Source organism: Stylophora pistillata, chromosome 1 (assembly GCF_964205215.1).
Source record: "Stylophora pistillata chromosome 1, jaStyPist1.2, whole genome shotgun sequence".
NCBI lineage: Eukaryota > Metazoa > Cnidaria > Anthozoa > Scleractinia > Pocilloporidae > Stylophora > Stylophora pistillata.
In genome coordinates, this window is record NC_142519.1 from 13,074,115 (window position 1) to 13,089,017 (window position 14,903).

The window sequence follows — 14,903 nt, forward strand, 5'->3', positions numbered from 1 at the left end:
ATACGCGTGCGATCGGGTGGTTGCTAGAGCTTTCCATTCAACGCTTGCTGAGTCAGGAGGAAGACAGGTTTCCAAGTCAAACGGAAAAAAGAATAATCTTCAGGGAATGTTTCATTCATGCCGGAATGAATCAAATGAATTTTTTTAATCAAAATGGTATCGTCAAGTACAAATGTACAGTTCTGTTTGAAATGAACGTAAAGAGGTTCAGTGGGCCGATTAGTTGTGCAAATCATAATTCCAGGATTTTCGCTAAATGAAGAACGATCTCTTCAAAGTATGCATGTATACTTACAGTTGAACATAAACAAACTGACTGAGGAAACAAATGTGAGTTGCTTTTTGACGGTCGTCGATGTGTTTGCTTGCCGTTTCTATGGTCTCCAAGGCGATTGAAAAATAATATTCAAAAACAGAGGTACGGCAGTGGAATCCCGATTTCTCAAACCCTCGGTTTCTCGAACCTTCCGATATCTCGAACCAAACCTTGTTTCCCTTGAATTTGCTTCACTTGTAATTTCACCCCCGATTTCTCGATCGAACTCCCGATTTCTCGAACCAACATGCGTTTCCCCTGGAGGTTCGAGAAATCGGGATTCCACTGTATCTTTAGACGCTACAAACAAAAGAAACTGCGAAGGAAATTGTCAATGTGTAAAACATAAATTACGCTTTCTTTTTGCCATCTATTCAGATATTTTTTAAAAACCATCCTTTTTAATTTCGTCCCGGTTTCTTTGTTGCACACGTTAATTCTGATAATAGGAGCGCTAGCGTAAGGAATGATTAACTATTGCAAAAGTGCACAAAACATGCCTCTTTTTCAAGTAACCTGCGTGGGAGTATGCTTTGTTACTTGCCATCACACCCTACGCTCCTGAGGGGGAGGGAGGGAGGGAAATAAGGAAATTATATAGAAGGGCCATCGCTCCGTAAGGATTTTAACGGGGTTAGCCATACAGTTAGTCGTAAAACTGAAAACAAAACAAAAACAAACAAAAAAACAGAAAAAAAAAAAACAAATAGGGATTAGGTGCAAAAATTGACAAATTAAAACCTTTACTGGTAAAAAAGCAAGAGATTAACCACCTACAATTTCTTGAAAATATTAACTATAAAACGTTTTCGTTTAATCGTAAGGGAAAGAAATCACTCGTTAGACGTAAAACGGCCAAAGATTTAACCGTTAGACGTAAAATGGCCAAAGGTTTAATTGTTAGCCGTAAAATGGCCAAAGATTTGACCGTTAGCCGTAAAATGGCCAACGATTTAACCGTTAGCCGTAAAATGGCCAAAGATTTAACCGTTAGTCTTAAAATGGCTCCCTCGAGCTTTAAGTTTGTGGGGGGTATTTTACGAGTTGGGTTACTTTAATGGAAGACGAAGAAAAGGTATCAGTACCTTTGCAAAATTTCAACACATTCAATCACGGTCTCTTGTCGTAAAATAAAAACTTTCGCTTACCGAGGAGCGTGCAGTTTAAAAGCTTTGATATGCGTTGCGATGTGTTCATTATACACTGTCCTATTAGTGCTCAAATCTGGCTGGTGACAACCAATCACGTTTGAGAATTTTGTTATGGTTTTGATTAGTGAGAAATTAGATGCTCGTCAAAGGATTGAGCAGATTGCAACCATGACACAAATGCTCGGTTAAGAACTTCACAAAGCATTCGTCGTTTTCCTTCTTTATTGCCACGAACTTGCACTATTGTGATCGAAAGAAAAATGAGCGGAGTAATTTTAAAAAACTCATAAAAACATAGCATTTGCAACAGAAGAAATAATTGGCAAAGGAGTTCCTACGAGGCAGTCAGCAACAGCCGGGACTGGACCTGGTTAAAGAATAAATAAATACTTTTAAGTAGTTGATGAGGGGCCGATACCGATACCAAATATTCGATACCAGCGATACCGAGTTCGGGATCGAAAGATATCGATACTAGCGAAGAGTATCGATTCTTGCGATACTGCACGTGACCTATCCTCACTTAAATCTCCCGCGGCTAACCGCTGTCAAGTAGTCGAAAAGACTTCGGGCTCGAGATCGTGTATGTGCGCAATGTAGGACTGCCACAGTGAACCGGTCTAAATGGCGGTTTCTCCAGTCCCTAGTTCAACATTATATTATGAAATAGGACCCGATTTTATAAACTGTAAATGTAAAGTCACTGAGTACAACGGCAACAAAATTTCAACTCACAACAACCCAGACATTACCAGGACATATCTGGAGCAACTAAAATGAGTTGAGAACTACTATGCCTGCTTACTAAGGAAAAAACCTCGAGCGAGAAAAGAACTGAGAAAGGTTAAATAGCTCCAAAGTGTGGCATTTCTGTATGGTCCTGTGTGCCAGGGAGTCTCTGATGTATTGAGTATTGACGCGCAGAAGCCATTATAAGTCACGCACCCGTGTTTGGTTGTTATTAGTGACCCGAATGGTAAATGATAACCTTTTATTGTACACCTTAAGACCATGAATGCAAGAGAAAGTTGCAGATTGCTTAATGTAGTAAGTAGAAAGATTGCATCATTGCGTTCTTCATTTCCTCGAGGAAATTAAATATGAGTCCCAATAAATTGAAATTTTTGACTTGCTTGATTGTCTTGTTGATGCTGCAAAAGAGACTACACAGAAAACCACGAGTGCTTTCATAAAGGTAGTCAATCAGATCACGTGACTTACCGTTCATTTCAATGACGTCACAGTATCGGTATCGAAGAAAAAAAAGCAAATATCGTACTCGGTATCGTATCGATTCGAAAAAGCCGTATAGGCCCCTCCTTAGTAGTCGATACTCGGAGGAACAAGGCCCTTGTGTAAAATAAGTGTCTTTACCAAAACAATCTCGCAGCTGTTCTCAAGAAAACTAATCCAAGAGTTTTTTTTCCCTGTAAACCTAAACGGTAATGGTCAGGTAACAAGGAAAATTACTTAACAATTTAGAGGTAGATCGATGTAATGAAAAACTTGACAAATAACTATCAGTGCTGTACACGAAACTTTCTCTAAGAACAGCAATCGTTTCTTTGATTAATCTATTACCCCTGGACCGGAATGCTCAAAAGATTTATAATTAAAGACTTAGCTGTGATTTCCCTAGCCAGTATTGAAAATTACACTGAGACAAAAGTTTTTTTGAGTTTGATCGTCTTGCAAAATTGAAGTGAAAGAAACCAAAGATAAACAATAGAACTGTCTACAAAGCTCCCAAACTTAATCAGAAAGTTACTGAACCTAATATCGTTTAATCGCAGTCGCATCTTGAACCCGGCTCTGGTGTAATTCCTAAAATAGATATTGTTTCAGTTGCAGTGACAATAACATTTAAATTTGGAGAGTAATCAAGGAAATTTAACACACGCTAGGTCACTATATAATTCAAAAACTGGACAACTTCTCTAATAATTACAAAGGATAAACGATCAGCGAATAAAAAGATCGCTTGAAAGATTCAAAGCTAAAATATATATTTGATAACTTCCGCTTGACATATAAAAAAATACAAGTCGGAATGAAAATTAATCAACAATCATCTCTCTCCAAATAGTTTTCCAGAAAAACAAATTGTGGCGTAAAATAAAATTACTTCTCTGTGACCAGTATTTTGCACAATGCTTTTAACTGCGTGCTATTAAGCAAAATCTGGTCCAAAATCTCGTGCTTCATAAAGCATTGTATCTTAAAAAAATTGATTTCACTATTATCAGTCTTAAAGAAGTTATAAAAGAGCAATGATTGTAAAATTCTGAAAAATAATCACCTATGCTTTCGCAAATCTTAAAATACTTGAAGAATATTGCGAAAGGGAAGGCAACATTTGTATTCCCATTTAACAAAATGACTAAAAACGTTTTAGAAATTAATTTTCCTACGCAGATTGTTCACCCGTAAACGGAAGTGACAGGCGTTTAGACACATCCGTCAGTAACTGAACAGTAGTGGTAGGCGTTTCCATGGAAACGACACTTTTTATGTCTGTGAGTTTGACCAATGGAGTTGCAAACTGCACTTGAGTCATATTACCCGCGATGGGTGTTACTGAATGGAACTCCGTGTTTCCTATGTGAGGAAGTTGAATTGATAAGGTTTGTTGCACGGGGTGAACGTGTTGAGGTTCTAGCATGGTGACCACAGGATTTGTGATAACCGCTTGTTGTTTACCAGCGACAGACGGCTCCAGTGTAACTGGTTCTGGTGTCGACGTTAGTGACCTGGGGCTGTAAAGCAGTGGTGCGTTTACGGGCTGGGCCGCCATCTTGATGAGTTGGTCTGGAGAGGGTGTTGAGCTACAAGAGGGAGGGGTGGGTGTTGCCCACACTACTGACCCACCGTTACCTCCTGCTGAGACAGGGATCTGCACAAAGTAAGTACTGTTGGGGCATGCGTTGTTAACACTAGCAGGCCGCTCTGTTGCCGGAAGAATCGGCACAGGCGACATCGCGTGTGGGTTTGAGAGAGGATTCATTACAGCTCCACCCTGAAATGGAACTGGCGATGAGGTTGATGAAGTTGTACAGGAGCTCTGTCGAGACTCGGTATTTTTCCAGGGAGACTTAACTTTACGGTAGTAGCTCAACGGTTTCAGAGGGCTCAAGTCGTCTATGAGACTGGCTTGAATGGCCACAGACGTTTGCTCTACAAGTGCGTCGTAAGGAAGGGGTGACGAAGATTGATGGACCATCAGTGGATGGGTTGGTCCCCCTTTAGGAAATGCTTTCTCCAGCTCACGTTCGATACGCTTCCAACGTTCATCTTGGGAGTCAAATCCCCGCTGTTCGTCTAAAAGTTGCTGCTGTTTTTGTCTTTCTAAGAGAATCTTTTGCTCAGGAGATGCCTGGTTCAATTTTGCGATCTGAATTGTTTGTTTGGGACTCCCAACTACAGGAATATTCTTTCCTTCTGGAAGACTTTTAAACGGTGAAGTAGACGAATGTGAAAATCCAGCATCGGCTTCTTGCCGGATGGAATACACATCGTCGGCGCTTCGTCTTCGTTTCGGCTCCGGAGCACCGTCCACGTCCGATTTTGGTGGCATGAACAGGGAACGACGGCTCTTCCTTGCTTCGAAATCGTCTGAATAACTGCAAGCTGAAAGTAACTGCGACATACGTGCGAAAAGTCAAGGATAAATGAAGACGAAATTTCAGTCAGTGATAATCCATCTGTAGACATGACTTGACATTTTAGGCCCTAAGTTGATCAGGTTGAAGTTAAACTCTACTTAGCCCCAGGCATTAATACCCCATAGTAAAGATGGAATGGACTTCCCTTATAAAAGAAAAGCAAAATGCCATCAAAAGATTTCCATTTTTAAGAGAAAAGAACATCGCACTCATCCCATAAATAAATGGACATCTTTCCGGGAACAACCAGAGTAAAGAAATAAACAGAGGGTGAAATATTCAAAGAGAAAACAGTTAATGCATCAAAAGGATATGATCAGGGTATTGTTGGTGTAGCTTCTTCAACTCTGCACGGAATTTAGCTTCAGTTGGACTGCCTGTTGATGAACCAACGCCTGCCAATATAAACGAGACAAATCAAAAACAAGAACAAACTTACAGACTTTTGACTGGAATTGTACAGTTACTAAATAAAGGGGATAAATTTCTAAAGAAACTGTGGTGCTGCGTCGGTGGGCGAGTATAACAAGATAATTTGGATTTACTAACTGGGTTGATGATGTAAATTGGCCACCGTAAAGAGTTACTAAGCTGACGTTTCGAACGTTAGCCCTCCATTAGAGCGATAGACCGCTGGTCAGCTTACACCATAACCTCAGTTGATAAAAAAAAATTATTGAGAATAGTTGGTGAACTTACCAAACGCAGCCACTATCTCTTGAACTGAAAAGCCATCCTCAGATTCTTGCTGCCCTCTCTTTTTCGTACTCAAGACTCTCTCTGAACGTGAACGCGGCAACTTGCTTTTGTTTGCTTCAGTCTCCTCCGACTTTGGTCTTAGTTGTTGCTGGCTCGGTCTCCGCCTGATAAAGCGTCCAAGAGCACCTGACCAAGAAAGATATTTAATGATAAAGGTGCTCTGGAATATTACAGTTTTCTCTGAACAAGCCTTTAAAAACGTTTTGCAAAAAGCTCAAACCTAGTATGTAACGGCTAGCCTACCTCAATCAGCTTGTGGTAACCATTTCAACTGACCTTCATTGCCAAAGGGACAATCGTTACGGACAGTTGAAACTCTAAAATCGTTTTAACGTTTCGATTCACAGAGCAATTTTCATTTTTTAACTAATGTCAAGGGTAAGTAACACGAATATCGAACAAGACCCGAGATCAAATTCAAATAATATACTAAAGGTTAGTTGTCTTGTGAAGTATTTGATCCCTTAAACTTACTTTCCTCGTCTTCGTCAAATTGGAGTTGGTTTCTCTTTTCTCCACATATTCTCTTCACTACCGGTGGGTTTTGTACCTCCTCTGTAAAACGATAACAAATGAAAAGAACGCATCTTAAAACAAGGGAAGCAAGAAGAAGTACATAGAAATATCTTCACATGTTACAAGTAGTTCGTTAGCCCTTTCAAAGTCATTTACATGGAACATGAGGGAGAGGGGTCTATTTGAAATCTACTGGCGGGTTCCTAAAGAGAAGGGTTTCATTACCTCTTGTACAAAGCTTTTAAATTGCATGAAAGGTAATCATGGTTTAAATTCTGAAACCTGAATAACAATTTGCTTTCAATGTGACTGCCAGGGGTACTTAAAAGCAAAACCCTCCAAATCTACATTTTGACTTGGAATCATTGGATGGAGAGTCACTACATTATGTTATCCTCACTTAATGAATTTAATGCACTTTTTTTTCTCTGAAACCAATGTACATGAACTGTAATTTAACTAATAGGGACATTTGAGCAAATTTCCAATACCTTGGGTGTTGGGTACTAATAATTCCAGTTTATCAGGATCTATTCCTATCCACCTAAAGCCAGGTTTCCTTCCTGCCTGAATGCTGTGGATGTGCACTTTCTCTATTAACTGAAGACTTGATAGAATGTTGGCAATGTCGTACAGTCTTCTGACTTTAGCTGAAAGAGGATGATTTCGTTATTAAATTCTTGCCAACAGCTTCAATGCCTACAGTTGTAGCTTCTCAAAATTCTACTCTAGATTTTCACTGTTAGACATTATATTTTCATCATGGAAAGGGGTGGTCTTGTTACTAAGCAAAGAACTTGCTCATCTTTTCGAGGTACTTGGATGGAATATTTTTTTCTTGGGCAACATGGTCTTTTCAAATTTGGTTTTTCATCGCAAAGTTATTTTCCTACAGTTACTATGCTGTTATAATTTTCTCACAGCTGCTGTGTATACTTTATTAGTGCACATAGTTATATAATTATGCAACTTGTAATCATTCTTACTTTTATACTTTGTTTGGCCTTCTTCCTCCTCGCCAATCAGTACATTTGCAGCATCTTCTAGTGTCACATGTCTTGTCTGGCATGAAGAAATATTTGGTTCATTTATTTCACACTATTTACATAAGATTAACGTAGATAGAAAAGTAAAGTTGCAACAAATGATTACAGAATAAAATAAATAAAGTACAGATTACAATTGTGTGTGGTGGCCAAAGTAGCAAAGGCTTTCTAGTTGGCAACCACATATATTGAGTTAGAACATGTGACGAACAGTTAGGGCTGGATATTTAAACAAAGTTTACCCATTGTTTAACAAACCGCGTTTTTTTTAACTACATGTATGTAGAGTTCAGTTGAATCTTTAATCCGAACATCCATTTTTGTGGACAGTATCAAGAGAGCCAAAAGCTACACCTGTAGCAAGTAGGAAAGACATTCATTTAAAGAAAACAACCGTCTTATGGGGGAACATGGAAGGACCACTACTTGCAAAAGACTGGCCATTAACCCTTTAAAACTCCCGTGAGTGACCAAGAGAGAATTTCTCGTGACAATATCAAGCTGAAAAGTGACGAGAATAAAGAAAAATATCAATCAGGGGATTATCCGTTGATCCAATACCAAATTCTCTGAACTAAAATCATAAGAATTGTATGATAGACAGTAAGGAGAATTACTAATGGATCTTGGCAGTGAAAGGGTGAAAAGTCTATTCTTTCGGAGGATTTGACTTAAACACCATTCACACCAAAGCTGGAACAGGAGTTTCTCGCTAAATTGGACGACGAAATGGTAAAGGATTTGATCATTATGCAGGGGTTTCATTAATGTTTTCTGCAGGAGGGCAACTGGTTTTCACAGGCGGGCAAAACTCCTTGAACTGAACTTCTTTGTAAGATAAACTTTCCTCCAGACCGTCAAATCAGGTGGGCAAAACCGTCCTCACAACCGGTCAATTTGCCCGGTGCCTGGCCCTTAATGAAACCCCTGATTATGGGAGATTTCAACGCGGATGTTATTGCCCTGAAACCATGCAAATATACCAGAAAATTAATGCAAACCACTCGTCTCCATGGTCTGAGTCAACTCGTCTAAGAGCCCACACGCGTGACGGAATTCACAAGGACGGATCTTGTGTTTGTTAATAACACTCACCGTATTGTCTCGCATGGAGTCCAGGAATTCGGAGCAAGTGATCATTCTATTACTTTCGTAGTAAAGAAAGCCGGAGTTTGCAAAGCTCACGTGGAAATCCTCGACGTAAGATCTTTTAAACACTACAATAAAAACCATTTTCGGAAAGACATTGCTAGCGTTCCCTGGAGTGTTATAGAGTCTTTTGACGATATTAATGATGCTGTAGTCACCTGGAATAATCTTTTTGTTGATGTTGCAAACCAGCATGCTCCATTAAAGAGAATTAGAACAAATCATGCGTCTAAACCTTGGATCACTAATGATCTTAAAGAACTGATGTCTGAAAGAGACTATGTATTAAGAATTGCGAAGAAATATGGCAATCAGGAACAGTGGAATGAGTATCGTAGATTGAAAAACTTTACGAACAGAAAGATAAAATCAGCGGTGGCACTGCACTACAAAAATCTAATTGAGTCCGCTGAGAATCCTAAGGACATGTGGCGCTCGCTTAACTCCGTGATTGGTTCCAATAACAAGTGTGGCTCTCCTTTTCAAGTACATGACGGGAACCGTTTAGTATCGGAGCCAAAAAGCGTAGCAACAAAATTCAACAAGTTTTTCGCTGCCATTGGCAGCAAAGTTGCTGGTCGATTGCGCCCTGTGAGTAAGGACGCATGGAAGAAATATGAAACAGTGAAAGAAGCAAACAAGCAGAGTTATCAAATCCATCTTGGACTTCAACGGATTGAACAGAACACTGTTCAAAGCATTTTGCATTCTTTGAAAGTTAATAAGGCAGCTGGACTTGACAGAATTCCATCAAGGCTGCTAAAAGATGCTGAGGCGGAGCTTGCTCCATCAATCACCTATCTTGTGAATAGATTAATTAGCGATGGGATTGTCCCTGATCTGTGGAAAGTTGCACGTGTTACTCCTTTACACAAGTCTGATGATAAACTGCAAGTTGAGAACTATCGGCCCATCTCTGTATTGCCAGTATTGAGTAAAGTCGTAGAAAGAGTGGTGCATTCCCAGTTGAATGCCCATCTACATCAGCTAGATTATCTGTATCAACACCAGTATGGCTTTAGGCGTGGGCATAGCACTGAACAAGCTATCTCACAATTGAACAACTGGGTTCTTCAATTTACAGACAAAGGTAAAGTAACTGATCTACTGTTTGTCGATATTTCCAAGGCGTTTGACTCTCAGAACCACAAAGTGCTACTACGCAAGCTCGAGTATTTAGGGCTGTCTGAAAGATCTTTTAAGATGGTTCAGATCATATCTTGCCCATAGACAGCAAAGTGTTTTGATAAACGGAGAATTATCAGAGCCACATACCATCACACTTGGCGTGCCACAAGGCAGCATTTTGGGTCCCTTGTTATTTAATGTGTACATTAATAACCTGCCAAATGCTGTTAAAGAGACCCGGATGATTTTGTATGCAGATGATGCTGTTATATTTTGTGACGCATCAACACGTCAAGAACTTTAAATTGCTCTAGAACGTGAATTCACTGAAATCAGTAACTGGTACACTGATAACAGGTTGACTATAAATGTCAAGAAGACCAAATTTATGCTGGCAGGCAGTAAAAGGATGCTATTCTTATTTGAAGACTTTGAGTTGCAACCAAATGGTACACAAATCGATCGCGTGCAATCATTCAAATATCTGGAAGTGACAATGGATGCAAAATGGAGCTGGAAGCCACATATCAGCAATTTGCTAAAAAAATTAGGTCATCGTCTTTCTTTGTTTAATCGCATATTTCATATGTTAGACAATAGAACTCGCATAGCCTTCTACAATGGGCTAGTGCTGCCACACTTAGACTATGCCGACACAGTGAGGGGAGATCAACCCGGTCTAAAATCAGAAATGGAAAAATTGCAAAGTTTTCAGAACAAATTTGCGAAGAAAATAAAATTAGGCAAGATGTCTTCTTCAGAAGCTCTGAAATGTCTGAATTGGCTCCCTCTGGCTGGAAGACGTCTATTTCATCGTTGTACCACCGTAGAAAATGCAATCAAAGGAGACATTCCGCAACATTTTGAAAGTTTTAAATCGACATCGAGAAGTTCGCATGGCTACAACACTAGAAATGGCTACTTACCTAGACTGCCTAAACCTAAAACGGAATGCGGAAAGCGGGTGTCCTACTTCCGTTTTATAAATGACTGGATGTCCCTCCCGGTATTTTTAAGAAGGCCAATGCCATGCACAATTTTTAAGGAAAACCTTACAAGATTCTTAATGGATAAATACTTTAAATGATGGATAAAACTTTAGATATACGCCGTTTTAGATCTGTGACAATTGTATTTCTTATTTTAGCTTTTAATACTTTTTATTTTTACGGAGGACCTCCCTGAACACCACGTATCTACGTGACGGGCGCTTCCTCCTCAAAGATTGTTTATTATCATTATTATGTGGCAGTTAATTATTATTATTATTATTATAAAGCTAAAAAATGTTTCAAACCTGTTTAGTTCAACTCAGTTTAAAATTGGTTTCCTCAAAGAAGTTGCTTATAGCTATGTGTGACAACTTCAAATTTAGCAAAATAAAATTATAATCTAATGATTACTTGAACCCTTTTAAAGATTCAATTGGTTTTCATTTTCTGTCGCTAAATTTCATCCAGGTAAACCTGGTGTAACTAAACATGCTTTTCTGGTTTTCTGGTGTGACTGTGGCATTGGACACATGCATTGTACATACCTCAGAGACCAGAAACATCATCAAGAATTTTTGACTGAGAACTCCTAATGACTTGTCTTTTCTGCAGTATTCACTGTCTGTAAAGAAAAATTAAAAATAAATGACAGGGCTCGTTAGCAAGAATGGCTGTTTGAAATATTGGTCTTTAATAAATAATTTTTTAATTACCACGTTGTCCTACTATCACTGATGATAAAAATTCCAAAATGAGTGCATCTGGGATATTTGAAAAGATCGAAGGAATTCTACAAACCTTTAAATTTAAGATTTTTACCACCTTTTTCCTCTACTGCACTGTCTTTAATAGTTGTGGGTGGTGGCATGAGATTGTTGTTCATTTGGGACACTTCAGGTTTTAAAACTTGCACAAGGGACATGATATTAGAATCCTTTGGGAGTATAAGTGGTAACTGGCTAGACAATGCTGACCCAACTGGAACCTTACCCTAGGAAAAAAAAAAGTTTCAAAGTATTTTATATTGGCTGGATACATAATGTGAAAAGTAATAGAAAACTGATGTTTGTTTATCTCATGACCTGCCACATGGAGACACTCACCGGAAAAAGAATTTTAAGCACACATTTAAAGATTTTTTAGTTTGATTATCAGGAAGTTTTGCAACACTTAATGATGTCTTACTCAGCCACATGTGTTACTCTATAATGTATATGCAAGATCAAACTTTTCATCCAAGTTGAAAATACTTCTCAAAATCAATTTGACAAGACTTGCCATCTGCAGTAAGAATTCTTGGTTACAGCAGAGAAAACTTCATACCTTACAATTATCATAGCAAGAAAAGATAATCTTGCATTTGTATGGACATAAATACCTTTATCTTGATTACCTTTTCTTTTTTCATGTCTTTTGATTTTGGATTTTCCTTTGCTGAATTTGAGGGCTTCAATTTTAGGCCTTTTGATAAGGCATAGTGCTGTTTTAAACAAGGTGAGAAAAAAAAAAAAAAAAAAAGAATGAGTAGAAATTATGAGTTTGAAAACATGCCTGCTTCTTGTACCTCCCAAAAATTTTATTACAGTTCATTGGATCAAGATGATCAGGACCCAACCTACTGTGATTATATCGAAGTTTAAGGTAAAAACTCACAAAAGGTTGGCAATGACCTAAGCAATTTTAGGTTAAGACAAGGAGAACATTCTGTTCCTTTGCTATTACATTTCTAATGAAAAACATTCTTGTTACCCCAGTTTAGTTCACAAGAACTTGAATTCATTACATATTGGAGGGGAATCATGACAATCACAACTCTTGTTGTTTTATGGGTCTATATATATCTAAACTTGTAATAGCCTGTCACTAAGTCAAAAGAATTTTAACTTAAATATTACCCACATTGAGGTGGGCTTTTGAAGTTTATTTTAATGTTTACCTTAAGCTTTATTAGAGTAGAGGGAAGTCTTGATTTTCCATGCCAGACATATCTGTTCTTTGCATATCTGCTTATAACTTCTACACTTTCTAAAACATTCACAATGTCATAGATTCGCCTCCTTTCCACATCTGTAGAATAAAATTAGAGTATAAATTTTAAGTCCAATCTGGTCCTGCTTTGAGATACTCTGCTTTTGACTTGATAGTTGCACTATGCACTTTACATGAATTTTCCTAGCCAAGAATCTATATCCAATACTGGTAGATTACTTATATCAACAAAACAAACTTGAAGATTGGGACAGAAATAAGTTGATTTTGCCTAGAGGGTAAAAAGGTACTTTTTAAGAATCACTCTTCAAAATAAATACAACTCTCTCTGGATGGTAGACTAGCCTTGGGAATAACCAGAAATAATGTAAATTAATTTAGGTTTGAAAATTGGACAGGATTTGTAGCTAACTTGAAACAATGTAAATTAATTTAGCACGTTTGAAAATTGGACAGGATTTGTAGCTATACTAACACAACTGAACCGAACTGAATAACTATACAACTTCATTTGTTGTGTATCTCCAAATAAGAATATTTTTCTTACTGAGGTCCCTCGCCACATCGTCAAGGCCAATCTCGATAAACTCATTTGCCTTTGGGTATTCTGGATATTTGGACAGAAACCTGTGGAGAAAAGGGCAGTATTGTAATTTGGCCATTCTGCGAAACGTGACTGCACTTATTACTTAACGAGTCGGTAACGCCATCTCGTCGTTACGAAGGACAAATAATATCGTCGCTCCTTTATTTCAGTAAGAGGAAAGAAATAGTTTTCGTATTCTTACTTTATCGAAATTCAAATAATCAGTCGGTATCATTATCACAATCAAACGAAGGACAGTCGCTTTTTGGCGCGTAATCAACATGTCTTCACCTCTCATTACGAATTCAAACATTGCCACGTTTAACCTGATTTGGCGCTAAACGGTCGATTGCGATACAACGCGCCTATTTGAGAATTTTACTTACTTCTGACATAGAAGCCCCAATGACTTGTCTTTTCGGCTGATGGTTATCTTGTTTCCTCCATACTCAACATGAGATGATTCATCGCTCAAATGCCGTTCACTTACGAGCGCATCAGATTGTCTTGAATTTGAAATCAGCGCACTCGCCGCTGAGTGAAGTGTCTCAAAGGTGTCAAAACTTTCACCTGGAAATAATTCTCTTTTCTTGGTTTCCCGATCGCGGATTGCTGGACTGGCAGCACTAACGAGCATTTTAAGGTTAGCTGTAGGAGTTAAAGGATCGTCTCCCGTCTGATTTAACGAGTTCTTTCCTGCTTCGGCGACCTTTGGAGGTGTAACTGGCGGCCCTCGATTCCAGATACTATTCAGCTGATTTGTAGTTTGACTTTTGCAATCTTCGGTGCTGCGAGCTAGCATTAGTTCCTTCTCATCCATCGATGACTCAAAAGTACTAAGATTAGTTCCTCCACAGTTTGTAGCTATAGAGGAAAGCTCCGCCAACGAGGGATATCGACGCAAAGGAATCGAATGCGATGAACTATCGCACACACTTTCAGTCTCGTCATAGTCGCCTGCTGTATAATCAGTTTTGGAGTGATCGCTTACATCCAAAGCGACGAACGTCTGTGTAACTGTTTTAGATTCCATAATCTTCCTAAAATAAGTCGAATCGGAAGAAGATCATTTGCAAAGTTTTAACAAACGAATGGGAAATAGGAAGTTTGAATTTACAAAAATATTAATAAATCGTTACATGGAAATGACAGAGTTCAGTTAGCGCGTCTTAGCTTGATCGTACCGAAAGACTGTCTTGTAATATGACTTTGAAATGTTTTTTAGTGTAGAAAATATTACTCAATTCGTCTATTACTTCAATCAAATGAGAGATGGATCGGAAAAAAGATGATCAGCCTGTATAGAAGAAAATGTAGCAAATTGAAGTGCTTATTGGCTACAAATTTTATGAGGCACCAAGCTTTATGCTCGGAGCAGATGATCACGTTATTACAGTGTGTAACTTACCAATTGATTTAAAAATCCGTCACCTTCGCCCAGGGAACAGGACACTGTAGCGTTGTTGAAGGTTCATATGGATCAGTTTCACTAAAGAAACTGCAAGAAGCTAAACTAACTGAAATATCACCTCTTCTTTCTCTCGTAGTGCAACGAAACCGCGTTATGAAGCGGTTGTGAATTTTTGGCGCGTTCAATTTTACGCGGGGG

The 14,903-nt window shown here is 38.6% G+C and overlaps 1 protein-coding gene across 2 annotated transcripts; it reads right to left on the reverse strand.

Moving 5' to 3' along the window:
* Nucleotides 1–3,061: 3,061 nt before the first annotated feature.
* Nucleotides 3,062–14,859, reverse strand: LOC111343581 (uncharacterized). Of its 2 annotated transcripts, none has more exons than XM_022950768.2 (13): nt 14,703–14,859; nt 13,681–14,334; nt 13,256–13,335; nt 12,656–12,786; nt 12,113–12,199; nt 11,518–11,710; nt 11,265–11,341; nt 7,391–7,466; nt 6,896–7,054; nt 6,363–6,443; nt 5,829–6,014; nt 5,444–5,524; nt 3,062–5,115 (listed from the first exon to the last, which is right to left on the reverse strand). In XM_022950768.2, exons 2-13 carry the CDS (start codon nt 14,325–14,327, stop codon nt 3,875–3,877), a joined length of 3,039 nt encoding a protein of 1,012 aa, XP_022806503.2. In that variant the 5' UTR covers nt 14,328–14,334; nt 14,703–14,859; the 3' UTR covers nt 3,062–3,874. The 2 variants fall into 2 exon arrangements, with proteins under 2 accessions (XP_022806503.2, XP_022806502.2); XM_022950767.2 differs by having other exon boundaries at nt 12,098–12,199.
* Between the last annotated feature and the right edge of the window lie 44 nt (nt 14,860–14,903).

Coding starts and splice junctions, on each gene's coding strand:
- LOC111343581 (XM_022950767.2), bottom strand. CDS start 14,327: ATGGAATCTAAAACAGTTACACAGACGTTCGTCGCTTTGGATGTAAGC. Junction 12,200..12,655: donor CTACTCTAATAAAGCTTAAG/GTAAACATTAAA, acceptor TGTTTAAAACAG/CACTATGCCTTATCAAAAGG. Junction 6,444..6,895: donor ATTAGTACCCAACACCCAAG/GTATTGGAAATT, acceptor ATCGTTTTACAG/AGGAGGTACAAAACCCACCG.